The following is an 18,433-nucleotide window of genomic DNA, read 5'->3' as shown; positions in this document are numbered from 1 at the left end:
TCCCGGATAATATCCCGATAACGATTACTGCAACATTGTTTTAGACATGCTTTTTCACTTAACTTAAATACTATTTAATACAATCATTATTTTGATTTTTTATTATTTACATAATTTATATTTATTTTATTTGTTGTGAATTATATTCATAACATTGCCCCTCTCTTCATAAGCTTTGTCCTCAAAGCTTTATCGATAATAATTTCTTTCATGTTGCATACGTCATTTTGGCATGTTGATTCCCTTCTTTGCGAACCCGTTTCTTCTTCTTCTTTTTTTAAATTAGATAATTTAATTATTTAAATAATTTAATTAATTAAATTATGTTAATAATATAACTATACAATGAGAAAAATCTCAACCCACAATATAATGTAACTATGATGTAACATGTATTGAGCCACGCTATAATGACCATGCAAAACTCGACACATGCTATAATGACCACGCAAAACTCGACCTACGCTATAATGACAATGGTGTATCAATCGCACTTATATATATTGACCGTAACTGTGTAATGGAACTATGTAATTATGTAATCGAACCAACACCGCGCCTTTTGACCAGGGTTACAATGTTTGACTGATCGATTTACCGTCGACAGTAAATCGCTATCCTGCTCTTTATGATATCCAAAACGGTCATATTTGTCACATCCATCATCTCGCCTGTCATATCCCCTATCTCTGTACCTATCAAGTCCAGAAGGGCTTCAGCTACTTGTTGATTTCTGGTAGCATTAGATGTGCTCTAAGTCTCAAATTTTGTAGGGAGGCTTGGGCACATGTATTCCAAAGTACCCAGAAACCATTTTGGGAAATTCCACACGGAAACAGTTTTATTAAAATAATTAATTATTTTTAATGGGTTCCTCAGTCTAAACTTAGGAAATTAAAATAATTAATGAATATTAATGTAACTATGGGTGTAACTTCTACAAGAAGACGAGGATCAAGCAGAAATGATCTTAGCCATTGATTAGCTTTTAATCTGGGTCGTTGAATGTCAACGAGAAAATTATTTAAGGAAGCTTGAGGGTCATTTGGAAGACATAGAGAGTTCATCAGTCAGATCGAATTGTTGAAGCTAGAGACAGCGCAGTGATTTCGTAGTGATCACGCAAAGAGGGGCAGAGAGAGTTTTGGTTGGAGGATGTTCTCTGGAGCCAAGAATACTCCACAGAGAGGCGGAGAGACACACAGAGGAGGCAGCGCAATGCCCAAAGAGGGTGACACAGAGCCAAGAATGGCTCACGCAGGGCCCACGCAGAGCAGCACAAAAGCCTTCCACACAAAGGTCCGAAATTCGCTGAGGAGGTTTGACGTTCTGAGCCGGGAGTGTTGGAGTTAGCTCCTAAGAGAAAATCGATCTAGCAAAGAGGTGACATAGGGCCTTAGAGGCTGTGACGCAGGCCCACGCAGTGACTACATAGGGGCAGCGCAGAAGTAGCCTCGGACTCGTTGGTTTCGCTGTCAGATCAATCAAGACTTGCAGTGTAGAGTGAGGTAATCTCACTAATTTCTTCTACCGAGTGATATTCTCTATATTGGATTGCCAGCAAGGCATCGAGAGGTTGTATTCATAAATAACTTCTGCTTAATAATAAAAACCCTTAGATTCTCTACACCGGTTTTCCCGCATTGGGTTTTCTGGGGACGTTTGTCCAAAAATCACTGTGTCATTTGTGTTGTATCTTTCTCTTGTTCAGTTTCTTGTTTCGGCATATTATTTAAATGGTGTAGGTTGCAATGTATGTATTTCAATGTTTGTCGTAGGAAACTACAAATAACTTGTTCATGTAAATCTAACAAGTAGGAGAAATATCATCAGTTGCTGCAGTAGGGATTCTGGTTTAGGAATTTTCACATGGTCTCGGAGTTGCAGGCGAGACAAGAAGAGCAGTGCTAGAGAACCCAGCGCTGAGCAGAGAAGGAGGTCAAATAGCTGCAGGAGACAGCAGTTCAAATCCCCAGAAGGATTGCGCAAGCCAAGCCAGGAGCGCTGAATTTTCGAGGAAAGTCTCTCTCTAAGTGAATCGACAAAGAGGAAAGGCTTCCAGGTCAAAATTTTGTCATGCTAGAGGGAGCAGCGCTAAGCCTTAGCGTGAGGAAAGCGTTGGTGGGACATTTTTTTTTGCAGGCAGTTTGTTGGGCAGAAAATAATCAAAAGAGACAGGAGAAGCATCGTGAGGGAATTTTTCCTCGGTAGACTTCCTGCCAAGAAGTCCATTTTCTTATTGCCCGAGCAGCAGCAATAAGAAACAGAGAGGAGCATTTCTACATTTTCGTGGCAGAGATGGCAGCGAGTGGACTATGAGATCAGGATAGATTGGATGGGGGATCCAACTATGAGATCTGGAAGACAAGGATGTTGTGTCTTCTAGATGAGCATTTTCTCAAAGTCTATGTCGACAGCGTGGTGGTTGAACCCATGGATCCAGATCAGCTGAAGAAGTACAACGGAGAAATAGCGAAGGCCAAGAGGATGATCCTTTATGGAGTAAAGGATCACGTGGTATGTCACATTCCTAGCAGAGGGACTGCCAAGGAGATGTGGGATGCCTTGGCAACACTGTATCAAGGATCTTTCGAGCCGCGGAAGATGTACTTACAGCAGAAATTGAGATCTGCACAGATGCAGAAGGGGGAGCGCATTGATCCGTTTCTCACAAAGCTTCAGGAGACCCAGGACGAGTTAACAGTTGTGGGGTCTACACCTCAAGGTTCCGAGATGGTAAGACTGGCCAAAGATTCAGTCACAAAAGAGTGGCAAGTCTTTGTCCAGAGTATCTTGGGCGGGGTGAGTTTGCCGAATTGGGATGAGATGTGAGCAGCTCTTAAGCAAGAGGAGTTGAGGAGAGATCTAGTCAAGTGTAATCTTGACGGAAGCAGCAACAGTGAGTCGAGGCCCAAGGAGAAGGAAGAGAATGCAACCCTTACATCCAAGGGGCAACAGGAGCAGCAGATGCAGAAGAAAGACGTCTCGAAGATCAAATGCTTCAGGTGTGGTGAAATGGGTCACAACGCAACACAGTGTCCTCCCAAGAAGAAGGGAAAATATGACAGGCAAGATCTGAACGCTGTACTCGCGAAGATCGAGGAGGAGTTTGCCATCACAGCCGAGATACCTCAAGGAGGGAGTTGGGTTGATTTACAGTTGTAGTTCGAAAGAGCTACAAATGAGCAAGATCCTTAAGGAGCCCACATCTCGGATCAACTCCTTGCTACGGGAGCCCAGATTAGTAGTAGCAGGATGGACTAAGCGTCAAATGGTGCAGAGGAGTGTTGGAGCGATAGATGCAGTGGCTAGAACGCTAAGTCTGAGCAGCGTAGTGCAGAGTTGCAGCACTGCAAGGAGGCACGGTGCAGTAGCAACAGCAGCGCAGTGGCTTCAGAGGGATAGCGTGGGACTAGAAGCAATCAGATCTTCAGCATCAAGATGCATCTATGCTGAACACTTGTTTAGATTTTGGGATGTTTCTCAGTTACAGTGCAGATGAAGTGTTAGCAATGGCAATGCTAGAAGCAGCACAGATGTAGCACTTGAGAGGGGGTTGTAGTACGGATGCAGTGTTGACAGTGGCAAGTGTTAGCAGTAATACAGTTGCAGCAGTAGCACAGTAGTTGGTGGACAACATGCCAGACATCAGCAGCACAGAGGACAATGTTATGAAGCCAGGGTGATGCTTTGGTGGGAGGCATTGCTAGAGCACATTCCTCGCTAAGAGGGAGTATTGATTTCTGGTAGCATCGGATGTGCTCTAAGTCTCAAATTTTGCAAGGAGACTTGGGCACATGTATTCGTAGGAACCCAGAAATCGTTTTGGGAAATTCCACTCGGAGACAGTTTTATTAAAATAATTAATTATTTTTAATGGGTCCCTAAGTCTAAACTTATGAAATTAAAATAATTAATGGGTATTAATCTAACTGTGGGTGTAACTTCTAGAAGAAAACTAGGATCGAGCAAAAATGATCTTATCCATTGATTTGCTTCTAATCTGGGTCGTTGAATGTGAACGAGGAGATTATTTAAGGAAGCTTGAGGGTCATTTGGAAGGCACACAAAGAGTTGATCAATCATATCGAATGCTGAAGCTAGAGACAGCGCAGTGATTTCATAGTGATCACGCAGAGAGGGGTAGAGAGAGTTTTGACTAGAGGATCTTCTCCGGGGCCAAGAATGCTCAGCAGAGAGGCAGAGAGACACACAGAGGAGACAGTGCAGTGCCCAGAGAGTGCGACGCGGAGCCAGGAAGGGTTCACACAGGGCCCATGCAAAGCAGCGCAGAAGCCTTCCATGCAGAGGTCCGAAATTTGCAGAGAAGGTTTGACATTATGATCCGGGAGGGATGGAGTCAGCTTCTGAGAGCAAATTGATCCAGTAAAGAAGTCACACAGGGCCTTAGAGGCTGCGACGCAAGCCCACGCAGTGACTGGATAGGGACAGCGCAAAAGTAGTCAGGGACATATTAGTTCAGCTATCAGATCAGTCGAGACTCGCAGTGTAGAGTGAGGTAATCTCAGTAATTTCTTCTACGAGTGATATTCTATATACTGGATTGCCAACAAGGCATCCAGAGGTTGTATTTAGAAGTAACTTTTGCTTAATAATAAAAACCCTCAGATTTGTTGCATCGGTTTTCCCACATTGGTTTTTTCCGGGGACGTTTGTCTAAAAATAACTGTGTCATTTGTGTTGTATCTTTCTCTTGTTCAGTGTCTTGTTTCGGCATATTATTTAAATGGTGTAGGCTGCAGTGTATGTATTTCAATGTTTGTCGTAGGAAACTGCAAATAACTTGTTCATGTAAATCTAACAAGTAGGAGAAATATCATTAGTTGCTACAGTAGGGATTCCAGTTTAGGAATTTTCAGTCCTTTCCCTATGGTTGTTTCGATCATAAGAGCTTCAGCTCTATAGCTGCTTGGTCAAGATGGGCTTCGCTTCTGCATCATTGAGTGGTGGCTTCCCTTTTCTTGCTCTATTCAGACAAATTTGCAGCTCCTTGATCAGGCTCTGTGACTCTACCATTTTCCCTTCAAGTCTTTCCATTTGAGCACCATGTGACTTTGAGACAGATCGTTGATGGTTACACAGAATTGCTACCTCCTTGTTTGCACGTTGATAATCAGCAACCTTCTTTGGTGCAATGATACCAATTGTATCCTGAAGCAACCTATCCAATGTGATAGATGCATTCTATGTGCGGAAGACTTTTGTTGTAAGGCCAGGCATAATTTCCTTAAGATGAGCATTTAGCTTGCTTGTGTCAAGCTTATCAAACAAGTCATCCCCGCCACTTTTACCCTTTTTGAAATCACCAATCGCCTAGTAGACTCGTTCATCTACCTCAACTATGTTAAAGTATTGAATTGAATCCTTACCTAGGAAGTCAAACTGCAGAGATTTTGGTTCAAGTAATTGCACATTCTCCACTTTTAATGTGCAACAACCAACTATATCAGCCTCATCGTCATCCTTCTCATTTCCAGCTCTCAGAGCAAGCCTATCAATAGGGTAAGTTGCCACAACAATTTGTCTCTTGGTTTCATCCTTTGCTTTAAAATGTCTTGTATATGTTTCTCGAATGTTATCTATCTACTCCTTCAGCATTCTTGCTTTCTCGTACTTTTCCTTGTCACTTTGACCTTTCAAAGAACTACTCGCAGCTAAGAATACATATTTGAATTGCTTTGGATTGATTGGGTCATTTTAAAAAGCCAACCACGTGACAAAGTTATCATGTCTAACCTCTTTCCACATGTGGCCAGGTATTGTACACTCCGGAATCGGAGCCTTAGACCAAATATTAATTGTACTATCCTCTGCATAAATTCTCTTCTTCAATTTACCCATCTTAGGATGCTCTCCACGGCCACAAAATAATCTTGGGGGCTCAACTCTGAAATTGCCAACCTTCTCTTTCACTCCATCAACAATTGCCCACGTGTATTTTTCCTCTTGCTTTAGTTTTTCTTCTTTCAAAGCTTTCTTTTCCTCTGCACTCATTTGTTTCTTCTTCTCTTTTTCCCTGAGATGCCAATCATAAATTGGTGTAAAATCGCAGAGTTCAAACTTTTGAATAACATGCTTTGGCCTAAGAATTTTCTTCCAATCATGCCAAAAGTTCTCTATGAATTTCGGCTTTGTTGCATAGTTAGTGTCCTTCATGACAGCAAACATAATGGCAACCTCCTCTTCTTTAGGAGTTAGATCAACTGGTTTGCCATTGTAAAGCAACTTAACTCCATGAGGCTTGTAAGGCGGAGGGAAAATCACTCCATTGTGCTGCAAAGTTGTCCACTTTTGACCTTCTCCAGATCTAGGAGGCAATTTCCCCCATTTCAATTTTTTTTCACTACTTGTTATGCTCTTAACTGGCAGCACCTTCTTCTTGAAATCCTTTGACCTTCTCCAGATCTAGGAGGCAGTTTCCCCCGTTTCAATTTTTTTTGCACTGCTTGTTATGCTCTTAACTGGCAGCACCTTCTTCTTGAAATCCTTTGGCTTTGCTATAGAAGGCGATGGCTTTGCTAAAGAAGGTGATGGCTTTGCTAAACAAGGTGATGGCTTTGGCAATTCAAGTTTTCTTCAAGTATTGTGTAATTGGAATATCATCCTCATCTTCAATATAATCATCGGGATTTGTCTTAATCTTCTCCTTCCTCTCTTCCTTGACAACTTTTTCGATTGAGGAAGGTAGCTTTGCTAAAGGAGGTGATGGCTTTGCCATTTGAGCTTTCTTCATGCGCTGAGCAATAGGAATATCATCCTCATCATCACTATATCCATCAACCTCTGCCTTAACCTCTGGTTCTGCTTTCACTTTGGGCTCTGGTGATACCCCTGATGGCTTGGCCTTTTTGGTGACTGAAGAGCTTAGACTGTTATCCCCCTGATCTGAAGGTTTCTTCTTGGAATTAATTTCAATTTTAACAGATTGAGTTTTTCCATTTATGTCTTTCTTAACCAATCCATTTGGTTTGTTCTTTAATGCTACATTATTTACATCACTATCCATAAGGGAACCTTTATTGGCTTGTTTTAGATTGTCTCTTGTTGATAAAGGTTTCTCATCTTCAGAGTCGTCACTATCCATGGGGGAACTTTCACTGGGAGATTTTGGTTTGTGTCTTAATGCTAAAGGCTTCTCATCCTCAGAGTCAACACCACGCATAGGGGAACCTTCACTGGGTGGTTTTGTCGATTGTTTTACTTGAAACCTCATACGCAAGGGAACATCATCATCTGAATCATTCTCAGACTTCGCAGACTCTATTTGCATAGATTCTTTAGGCTGAATAAATTTGCTAGTAGGCAGCAAATTGCAACTTTTTTTTGAATCTCTATGTTGGAAATACTAAGAGGGGGGTGAATCAATATTTCTTTTCAATTGTTACTTTTACCAGTTAGATCACTTATATTTAGAACACAAAATGAACAATAAGAATAAATGTTTTTATTAATTTCTTCAATAAATCAAGTACAATATATGTAGGGCTCCAACCCTAGGTGAAGACACCAATCTTCAATCTCCCAAGCTCCAACCTGTATTTGCCAAGCACCGACTTGGACTTCCAAGGCTCCAACCTTGTCAATTTTGAGGCACCAACCTCAAGGGCTCCAACCCTATATCTGGTTCAGGCTCCGACCTGGTTTCTTGAGGACTCTGATCCTCTAGGGCTCCAACCCTATCTTATCCAAGGCACCAACCTTGAGTTTAGGAGCACCAACTCCAAGGACACCAATCCTATATTTGCCAAGCACTAGACTTTCCAAGGCACCAACCCCAAGGGCTTCAACCCTATAGCTTCACCTTGTCAAGGTATGTTTGGTTATATTTGACGCCTCCAAATGTTTTCTTCAACAAGCCCTATCAATCTTCAGCTACGCCTTCACTTAGTCTCCATGTCACATCATCAATGACAACCTTGTTCTTCACATGAAGGTGTCACCACTGCTCTTCATGTTACCCAAACAAAACTTCTTCAAGGTCACCTCATAATGGCTTCAATGCATCATGGTCTTCAATGATCTCCACAAATCTTCAATATGTTGCTTCACAAAGTTCTCCAACTCTGCCCTATTTTGTTCTCAAGAGAAGACTTCAACAAGCTCTATTTGTCCAATCCCAATAAATCAACACTTCAACCACAACAACTATGACAACTTCCACCACGACAGCCTCAACGACGAAAACTACGACAGCTTCAACCACGGCAACTACGGCAGCTTCGACCACAGCAACTACAGCAGCTTCGACCACAAACAGAATTATCTTTTTTTCTCGTCCTAAACAATAGTCTCCTTGTTCTCCTTTGCCTTTTGTATTCTCTTGTACTTCGTATCTGTGAATTCTTGCCTGAATTGTTGATCAAAATGAAGTGTTTAGACGTCTATTTATAGAGATTTCGTTTATAACTGAAGGGACACGTCTATTTGAAGTGAGGCCAACTTGTATGACTGAATGTAGGTCGGCTCACTGCTAGGAATAATTTCCTTAACTTAAAAATTCAATCTCACAAACTATTGGGAGTTTTGAGGCAAATAAAGGCTCATTAGAAAGAGGAGAAAAACCTCTTTAAGATGGTCTAGGATCCATTTTCAAAGGATGCTTCCAAGGTGTCCAAAATAATTTTTCTTTGTGACTGTCCTTAAATTTTATGCATAAAAAGTTTGGGACAGCATGAGGAATGTTTGGGACAGCGTGGCTTCTTCATTGTTATCAATGTCATCATAGGATCATAGAGTCATTATGTAGGAGTGCAACATCCATGTAGCATGACGCATGAACAATGTCATGATATACTAGTGCAGTCATAGTGCAACATCATTAGGATAACTCCAAAATAATCTTCCAACCATGTTATCAAGACCTCATCAAGTGCCATCATCAATTGTGGTCATTCATCAAGAATATGACATCATCAAATGTAGTCCTCCATATGTCATCAAGGGCTTCTAAATACTTGGCACTTGGCACTTCTTAAGACTTCTTCATTAGTGACTTGACATATTAATTGATGACATTCTTATGAAACAAGAGTTATGACATCATCATTTGGAACCAGGCATCTCAACAATATTTTCCATCTCATCTAGTGCCATATTGACATCAATGACAACCTAGATTAACAATCTCCCCCTTTGTCATTGATGGCAATATTCTTTCCCTTTCAACATTCTCTCCCCCTTTGACATCAATGGCAAACGGGGTGCCCAAGTACTCCCCCTGTCAAGCTTCTTCTTTTCTTTACGAATAGTAGTTCTTCATAGCTATGTTACTCCCCCTGTCATGGTGCTCTTCTTTCTGGCAATGTGGTCCATGATAGATGTGCTTAAATTCCTTCATGTGATGAACCAACTCCCCCTCATGAAAGATTACCTGCTAATGATCAAGTGGAAGAGATCTTCAATAATAATCCATCGGATGAAAAAGGATTATATTCTTCAAGGTGTGTTCCTGAGAGATGATCTATCAAAGAATGATTGTCCATATATCTCATCAAGGATTTCATAAGACTCATTCACGAATGGCTTCTGTAAGAATGCCTAATCATCATAAGCTCCCCCTAACTATATGCATGGTATTCCTTTTGGCAAAGTTTCCCCATCAAATGCTTAGATTGTCGAAGATCAGGTCAACAACATGTGTTGTTGGCTAGAGAGTTCAAGAGATTTTCAGATTGTATTTGCTTCCTTCTCCATACTTGTGTAAATTTCTTTTCTGGCATAATTCTATCTTGAGTAGGTGCCCAAGTCAAGTTACAATTACGTGCCATATGTCCAATGTTATGACACTTGAAGCACTCTATGTTGTTCATGAATAAGAATTCATGACTTCTTGCAAAATTGCTTCTCGGATATTGACAGGGAACATTATAATTATCTATGTGAGATGCCCTACAATCTTTTGCCATGTGCCCAAAGTTTGTACAAGAATAGCAATAACCAAGAAATATACTTTGGTACCTGGGAGAAGAAGGTTTCCTTGATGTACTTCTGAAGTCTTTTTGCCTTGGGATCCTTTGATGATAACCATTTCTTCTTGTATCCTTGACACCATCTACATTTCTTCTTGGAGGAAGGTTTCTTCCATAGTTGTCTTGACTCTTCTCCTTGCCTTTGTTGGAACTGGGAGCATCAACATTTCTTCCTAGCTTCCTCACATCCTTGTTGTTTGAAGCATTAGGGTTTGCATCATTCTTGCTTGAGGATTCACCTGCATAGCCAAGACCTGATTTATCAAGGGGAGACCTTTGATGATTTAAGATGTCATCTAGGGTTTGAGAGCTTTTCAAGTTCTTATTCAGCAAGTCAACTTCCTTTTTAAGAAAGACAATTTCTCCTTTCAACTTTTCACAATCTTCATCTTTCATAACTAGTTGCTTCTTCATTTCTTCCATCATCTTGGTTGCTTCACACAATTGGGCCTTAAGAGAAGTGATTTCTAATTTTAACTTGGTGATGTCATCATCCTTTTCTTCTAGTTGGCATATCATGGTGTTTCTCTCCTTTTCTGCTTCATCAACTTGTCCTTTTATGAATGTCAAACCTTCCATAACCTTCTCAGCTCCTTGTGCTTGTTTCCATGCTTCTTCTAGTTGAGATCTAGGGGAGGAGACCTCTTCCTTGTATTGACCAATCTCTGCTTCAAGTTTGTTCAAGATTTTGTGCTTTTGTTCAAGGTGGCTTGACAAGGTATCTCCCTGTTTCTTTGCCTTATCCAATTGATTTGTCATGGATATGACTTCCACATGACGCTTTCTCTTGTTTCGATAAAATTCTTCTTTAATCTTGGCGAGCTCCTCATCTCTTTCTTTTACTTGAAGCTTGACAAGGTCAACTTCCTTCCTTGTCTTGTCTTGGTCACCAACTTGCACTTTCTTCTTAAGTTCCTCATTTTCCTTTTTCAAATTGTTAATCTCTTCCATGGTAGCCATAAGTTTAGTGAGGAGATCTTCTTCAAAATCTTTTTCATTCTCTTCATCTTCTAGGTCTTCTTTAGCCTTGATGTTATCACTCTTATCTTCACCTTCCTTGATGGGCTCTGGATTTCCTTCTTGTTTTCCATCATTTTCTTGACTAGAGATCATTGTCAATGCTCCTTTTGAGTGAAGATAATGAATTTTATCCCATATGCCTTTTGCTAATGAACATTTTTCAAAATTGGCCTTCATAGAATCAGGTAGCCCATTCAAGATTACTTTCATTGCTCTTGTATTATGTTCCTTGGATTCTCCATCCATCATGCTATCAACAATCACCGATTTCCAGACTTCAATGCCTTGAGTCTTTAAGAAATTCCTCATTCTTGCCTCCCATATATCAAAGTTTCCATTGAACAATGGAGCCTTCATAAATTGATTGACTTCAATTTCGGTGGTTGAGGGAGATACATATTTAGGAGGATTGGAGACTTTCTTCCTTGGCTTCGCCATTTGTGTTCTAATGATCAACCTTCACGCTGTTAGGCCTTGACTAAAGGTACTGGCTCTGATACCAATTGTTCGAAATACTGAGAGGGGTGAATCAGTATTTCTTTTCAATTGTTACTTTTACCAGTTAGATCACTAATATTTGGAACACAAAATGAACAATAAGAATAAATGTTTTTATTAATTTCTTCAATAAACCAAGTACAATATATGTAGGGCTCCAACCCTAGGTGAAAACACCGATCTTCAATCTCCTAGGCTCCAACCTATATTTGCCAAGCACCGACTTGGACTTCCAAGGCTCCAACCTTGTCAATTTTGAGGCACCAACCTCAAGGGCTCCAATCCTATATCTGGTTTAGGCTCCGACCTGGTTTCTTAAGGACTTTGATCCTCTAGGGCTCCAACCCTATCTTATCCAAGGCACCAACCTTGAGTTTAGGAGCACCAACTCCAAGGACACCAATCCTATATTTTCCAAGCACTAGACTTTCCAAGGCAACAACCCCAAGGGCTCCAACCCTATAGCTTCACCTTGTCAAGGTATGTTTGGTTATACTTCACGCCTCCCAATATTTTTTTCAACAAGCCCTATCAATCTTTAGCTACGGCTTCACTTAGTCTCCACATCACATCATCGATGTCAACCTTGTTCTTCACATGAAGGTGTCACCACTGCTCTTCATGTTACCCAAACAAAACTTCTTCAAGGTCACCTCATAATGGCTTCAATGCATCATGGTCTTCAATGATCTCCACAAATCTTCAATATGTTGCTTCACAAAGTTCTCCAACTCTGCCCTATTCTATTCTCAAGAGAAGACTTCAACAAGCTCTATTTGTCCAATCCCAATAAATCAACACTTCGACCATGACAACTATGACAACTTCCACCACGACAGCCTCAACCACACCAACTACTGCAACTTCGACCACAACGACTACGGCAGCTTCCACCACGGCAACTACGGCAGCTTCCACCACGGCAACTACGGCAGCTTTGACCACGTCAACTACAGCAGCTTCGACCATGTCAACTACGGGAGCTTCGACCACGTCAACTACGGGAGCTTCGACCCCAGCAACTAAGGCAGTTTTGACCACAATTTTATGCCCAAACAGAATTATACCTTTTTCTCGTCCTAAACAATAGTCTCCTTGTTCTCCTCGACCTTCCGTCTTCTCTTGTACTTCGTATCTCTGGATTCTTGCCTGAATTGTTGATCAAAATGAAGTGTTTAAACGTCTATTTATAGAGATTTCGTTTATAACTGAAGGGACACGTCTATTTGAAGTGAGGCCGACTTGTATGACTGAATGTAGGTCGGCTCACTGCCAGGAATAATTTCCTTAACTTAAAAATTCAATATCTCACAAATTATTGGGAGTTTCGGGGAAAATAAAGGCTCGTTAGAAAGAGGAAAAATCCCTCTTTAAGATGGTCTAGGATCCATTTTCAAAGGATGCTTCCAAGGTGTCCAAAATAATTTTTCTTCGTGACTGTCCTTAAATTTTATGCATAAAAAGTTTGGGACAGCGTGAGGAATGTTTGGGACAGCGTGGCTTCTTCATTCTTTGGCTTCTTCATTGTTATCAATGTCATCATAGGATCATAGAGTCATTATGTAGGAGTGCAACATCCATGTAGCATGACGCATGAACAATGTCATGATATACTAGTGCAGTCATAGTGCAACATCATTAGGATAACTCCAAAATAATCTTCTAGCCATCAAATGATCTCCAACCATGTTATCAATACCTCATCAAGTGCCATCATCAATTGTGGTCATTCATCAAGAATATGACATCATCAAATGCAGTGCTCCATATGTCATCAAGGGCTTCTAAATACTTGGCACTTGGCACTTCTTAAGACTTCTTCATTAGTGACTTGACATAATTGATGACATTCTTATGAAACAAGAGTTATGACATCATCATTTGGAACCAGGCATCTCAACAATATTTTCCATCTCAGCTAGTGCCATATTGACATCAATGACAACCTAGATTAACACTCTGGCCATTGTGTTTTTTGTAGCTCCTGTTCGCAATATAAACTCCTCATGTGTTAGGATATTTAGACACATAGGAAATAGTCAAGTATAACTTGGTCTAGTGTATAGTTAGGTAAAGTGTGTTTCTTTACTATGTGTTTTTTGTAACTTACAATCCGACGGTCACGATATGTTCTAGACATGAAATGATCCAACGGTTCATTCTCTCCTCGATATTACCAACACTTGATCCATGGCTTAACACCCGATTGGTCCATGATCTCTATTTAAAGAGCATGGAGGGTCATTTGTAAGGTGACCGTTCATGAGAGAAGCTTATGTAAATTTTCTTTCTTTTACATTAATAAATTGCCTGAAGTGGCCGCGTTGGCTCAGACCATGGACTGTTTCCCTCTTTGAGGGTTTTAACCACGTCAAGAATACTGGTGTACCGATCTGTGATCTGTTTGTGAGCGGTGTTCTTTGGTGTTCTATCTAAGGAACTTACCCTGTAAATTCCTACATCATGACTTAAAGGTTTGCCATCTTTAGAATCATCAATGTCTTCTTCACAATTTTCATCATTGTTATGATATTGTTCATCTTCTTGTTTTTCAAGATAGTCCTCATCCACAACATCTTCATCTGGATCATCATCTTGACTTACATAGTCTTCATCGATATCATTTTCACCTTCATCATTATCTATTACATCTTCATTTCCATTATGATCATTCTAATCAAAATCTTCTTCTCATGCTTCACCTTGTTTCATTTCTTCACTATCGTTATCATTTTCCTTATTATCGATTTCCTTTAGATGTGTTGTAACTTCTGCACATGATTTTTCTAATCGTTGAAATGCTTCTTGAATTTTACTAAACTGCTCAATGAATTCAGGCCGAAAACTTAACAGCGTATTGTGCGGCGGATAACGTTCAAATACTCGCATGGCTCTAATACCGCTGAAGCAACAAAACTTATAGCTTCTTCACTAAAATGTAAAATACACAAATGTATTTTGTAAATAATTATTAAGATATATAAATGTACAAGGATGATTGAATGTTACAATAAGACCATGTGTATATACCTAGTAGGTGTCCTATCATGATTGAGCATCACTTTTAGACATGCCTTTTCACTTAAGGACTATTTAACACAATCATTATTTTGATTTTTTATTATTTACATTATTTATATTTATTTTATTTTGTTATGAATTATATTCATAACACCATGCTCCATGGGTCTTTTTTTTCCTTTTAATAAAGTGACTTCATAAGGTTTTATTCCTTAATTAATTAAAACTCAATTAATAATCACTTTTAATTTAATTACGCAATATCATCTTAGAGATCACATTAAATAATTAAATTAATTGTCTCCTGACTTCTATTCCCAGAAAGGGCCATTACAACACCATCCATTGGGACCATATTTTCCTTTCACAAGGATATAACATACACAAAGAGATATATGAGGCCGACTATTCAATCAGGATCTAGGTGAATGGAAAAGACAACATTCCCTGCTCATGGAAGAAAGTCAAACTCACTTAGAATAACTAATGATAATTATCTATTAGGAGAATTTGTACAGTTGTAGAGTCAAATAAGAAACAGAAAAGAAAGCACACTAATTATTACAGACCAATGGGAACTAGTGAATCACAAGATTGAAGAAAGTAAAGTTAATGAACGAGCGAGACATATTACCATCATCTAGGAAGGAGACAAGGTACAAGAAAATGAAATATTTCTTCCAACTAAAACATCTGTTTTGAACTATAGAAGTACAGCACTGCTATAGCAACTAACGAATACAAATAAAAATGCTGGCATAAACCAGAATGCATGCATAAACCACAATTTAAAAATAATTGTATGAAGCCTAGGGAGAAAAGCACAACTAGAAATTGATCTAAAGTTAGTTTGACCATGCTATCTAAACATATTTGCAATGCACGAGCCTAATAAATTGTCATTACAGCTAAAATATTATATGGCTGTCCGGGTGATCAATATGTAAAAAGGAGGTTCAGAAACAAAGAGAATCAAATAACCGAAGGTTACAGAAAATGAGACATTCTAATAGACATGAAGTATTAACTGTTTATTTCTGAACACAAGGAAACCAATGGCAGTCATAATTTGAATTCTAACTTCGAATCATCAATTATACATATAATCTGTAAAATGCATGAAAGAGTATAAAGCGTTTGAATACAATCTAGCTACAAATTAATGTGCTGGAACAATATAAAGTACACAAAAACAAACCTGCTTTAATGGAGCTCTATGATAAGATGCAATCACATGGCAATCTTCAGAGGAAGCACACCTTTTCAGAAATCTCCGGAACTCATCAAGGGAACTTTGATTACTGTGTAATGCTTCAACCTTCGCTCCTGCACAGTTAGCTAGGCATACAACTTTCCCAAATGTGATGCCATCAACTTTCACCTTTTCCAAAGGTTCACAGCAGTCAAGCATAGATTCATCAAACCAGCGCCATGGCCCTGAAAAACCATTTAAAATTTTTCTTTTAACAAGAATGAAACTTTTAGGAAGTTAGCAGACAATGAAGAATATTAAGTGATGAGTATGAGACTCTCATAGTTGAGAAAAGTGTAGCATAGTTTCATGTTACAATAATATGACAACAGGAAAATGTTGATTTGTGGTAGCATTAGATGTGCTATAGCCATGAAATTTGGTGGATAGGCAAAAGCACATGAAATCTCCAAGACCCAGGAGAAATTCCACCCATTTAGAGAGATATTAAAATAATTAATATTTTTAATGGAGTTCCTAAGTCTAAACTTAGGAAAATTAAAATATTAATGGGTATTAATATAAATTTGAGTGAGAAGGTTCTAAATGACATGGATCAAGCCAAATCTAATCTTAGCCGTTGATTAGGGACTTAATCTCGGCCGTTGAAGACTCAATAGGAAAAATATAAAATGTTGATTTGGGGTAGCACCGGATGTGCTTTAGCAACAAAATTTGGTGGAGAGGTTAGGGCACATGAGATCTTCAATACCGAGAAAGGGTTTGGCCAGATTCTAAACAGTTTGGGAGATACTAAAATAAATAATATTTTTAATGAAGTCCCTAAGTCTAAACTTAGGGAAATTAAAATATTAATGTGAATTAATATAAAACTATGTTAGAATGGTCCAAAAGACATGGATCAAGCCAGATCTAATCTTAGTCGTCAATTAGGGACTTAATCTCGGCCATTGATATGTCAAGGAGAAAAGTATAAAAGGAGCCTTGAGGATCACTTGGAGAATACACTAGAGTGATCAGTCATTCTATTCTCTAGAGCGGGGTTCGCTAAGAGAGACAGAATTAGTGATCAGTTGCAGCGAAGGGCAGTGAGTACGAGGCAGAGAGGCAGGGACAGTGCCAAGAGACCAGCGCAGAAGCAGAGAAAGGCAGACGCAAAGCTAGAGGGAACAACGCAGAGGCAGCAGAGACAGCGCAGAGCCAGAAGGCCCTGCCTCATCCATGGAAAGGCTGCAGGAGTGACAAAGAGAGCCAGAGAGGCTGCCCAAAGCCTCAGTAGGCTGACGCTGAGCTTCAGATTGTGCTGGAGAGGGATTTCGTGGAGCAAGCTTTCCGAATACCTTCTTCCGAAGACAGGTATTGCTGCCAGATTTTTTATCTCTGTCGGGTTAGCCAGTTTGGCACCTAGTGTACTCTGAAAAGAGCTACTTAATAATAAAACCCTCAAATAACTGCACCGGTTTTCCTGCATTGGGTTTTTCCAGGGACATTAGTCCAAAAATAACGGTGTCATTGGTGTGCTTGTTTCTGTTTCCTTCAATTGATGATCTATATGCACTTGTATTTATTTTCAGTCTTTACATGGTAAATAACATGTTAATTAACAGAACAAGTAGGTAAGAATAAATCAGTAAAGTGCATGGAGGGTTTCTAACTGGTAGACTTAGAAACTTCAACATGGTATCAGAGGGAGGTTGCAGATCATAGGAGAACTAAGGACATCAGCAAAGCAGGAGCAGCAGAAAACAATTGTCCCGAATGACAGAAGTTGTTCCTAGCAGCAAGGAAGGGGAGACGCAGTGCCTGCGTCATCAAGTTCGAGCCAAGAAGAGGCTGCGCAGATGCTGAAGGAGGCAAAGACAGGCTCACGCAGAGGCCAGGACGGTTGACGCAGTTGGTTAAGGGAGCTAGTTTGTCGGTGCCGAGACTGCGCAGAGCCTAGGAGCTCTCACCTTCAGATTGGTGGGGTTTAGGAGGCTGTGGGTAAGTTGCAGAGTGGCACTGGTGAGGTACTGTAGTCAGAACAATACCTAACAGGGCAAGGCCAAGGAGGAGGTAGTTGCTACCGAGGGTTTCTAGCCGAGAAATCCGGATCAGTGGTGCAGTTGCACAGACGATCAGAGTAGGGGGCATCTTGACACCGACAGAAGGGATTCTAGGAGGGAAATCAAGGCTCAGGGGGAATCACATCAAGAACTTCCAGGAGGGAAGTTGAAGAGCAGCATGGCACTACACGGAGTAAGAGATCATGACAGACTGGACGGAGACTCAAACTTCGCAGTCTAGAAGGCCAGAATCTTATCCGTACTTGACAGAAATTGTGTCAAGCACTTCGCCTTGAGGACGATAGCGATCCCAGTTGACCCAGCTGATAACAACAAGTACGAGGAGGCAATGGCAACGGCCAAGAGCATCATCCTTGACGAGGTCAAGGACAATGTAGTACCACACATTGCCGAGAATGAAACGGCAAATGAGATGTGGGAGGCCCTAAAGAGATTGTACCAGCATACTTTTGTGTAGAGAAGGATGTTACTAGAAAATCAATTGCGATCATACCAGATGAAGAAGGGAGAAACGATCGACACCTTCCTCCGTCGACTGAATGAGATCCAAGATCAACTGACTTCCATAGGAGTAACGTCAGATCAGGAATTGATGGTGAGAACCCTGAATGCAGTCTCAGAAGATT

At 40.3% G+C, this 18,433-nt stretch overlaps 1 protein-coding gene and 1 pseudogene across 2 annotated transcripts in view; both read right to left on the bottom strand.

The window, feature by feature from the left end:
* The window catches only part of LOC149251682 (glutathione gamma-glutamylcysteinyltransferase 1-like), a 404,629-nt gene that overhangs the window by 289,245 nt on the left and 96,951 nt on the right, over nt 1-18,433 (bottom strand). For both annotated transcript variants that reach the window (XM_089459521.1, XM_089459522.1), the window contains exon 3: nt 15,727-15,965. In XM_089459521.1, the coding sequence (XP_089315647.1) occupies nt 15,727-15,965 (239 nt within the window). The remainder of the gene's footprint in view (nt 1-15,726; nt 15,966-18,433) is intronic.
* Nucleotides 4,921-6,417, bottom strand: LOC149251683 (DNA topoisomerase 1 alpha-like; annotated as a pseudogene).

This window comes from Pinus tabuliformis, chromosome 7 (genome assembly GCF_031772625.1).
Source record: "Pinus tabuliformis cultivar Carrire ecotype Pingquan chromosome 7, CPIR1, whole genome shotgun sequence".
In the NCBI taxonomy this organism is placed as follows: Eukaryota; Viridiplantae; Streptophyta; class Pinopsida; order Pinales; family Pinaceae; genus Pinus; species Pinus tabuliformis.
This window is presented reverse-complemented; position numbering and strand designations above follow the sequence as displayed.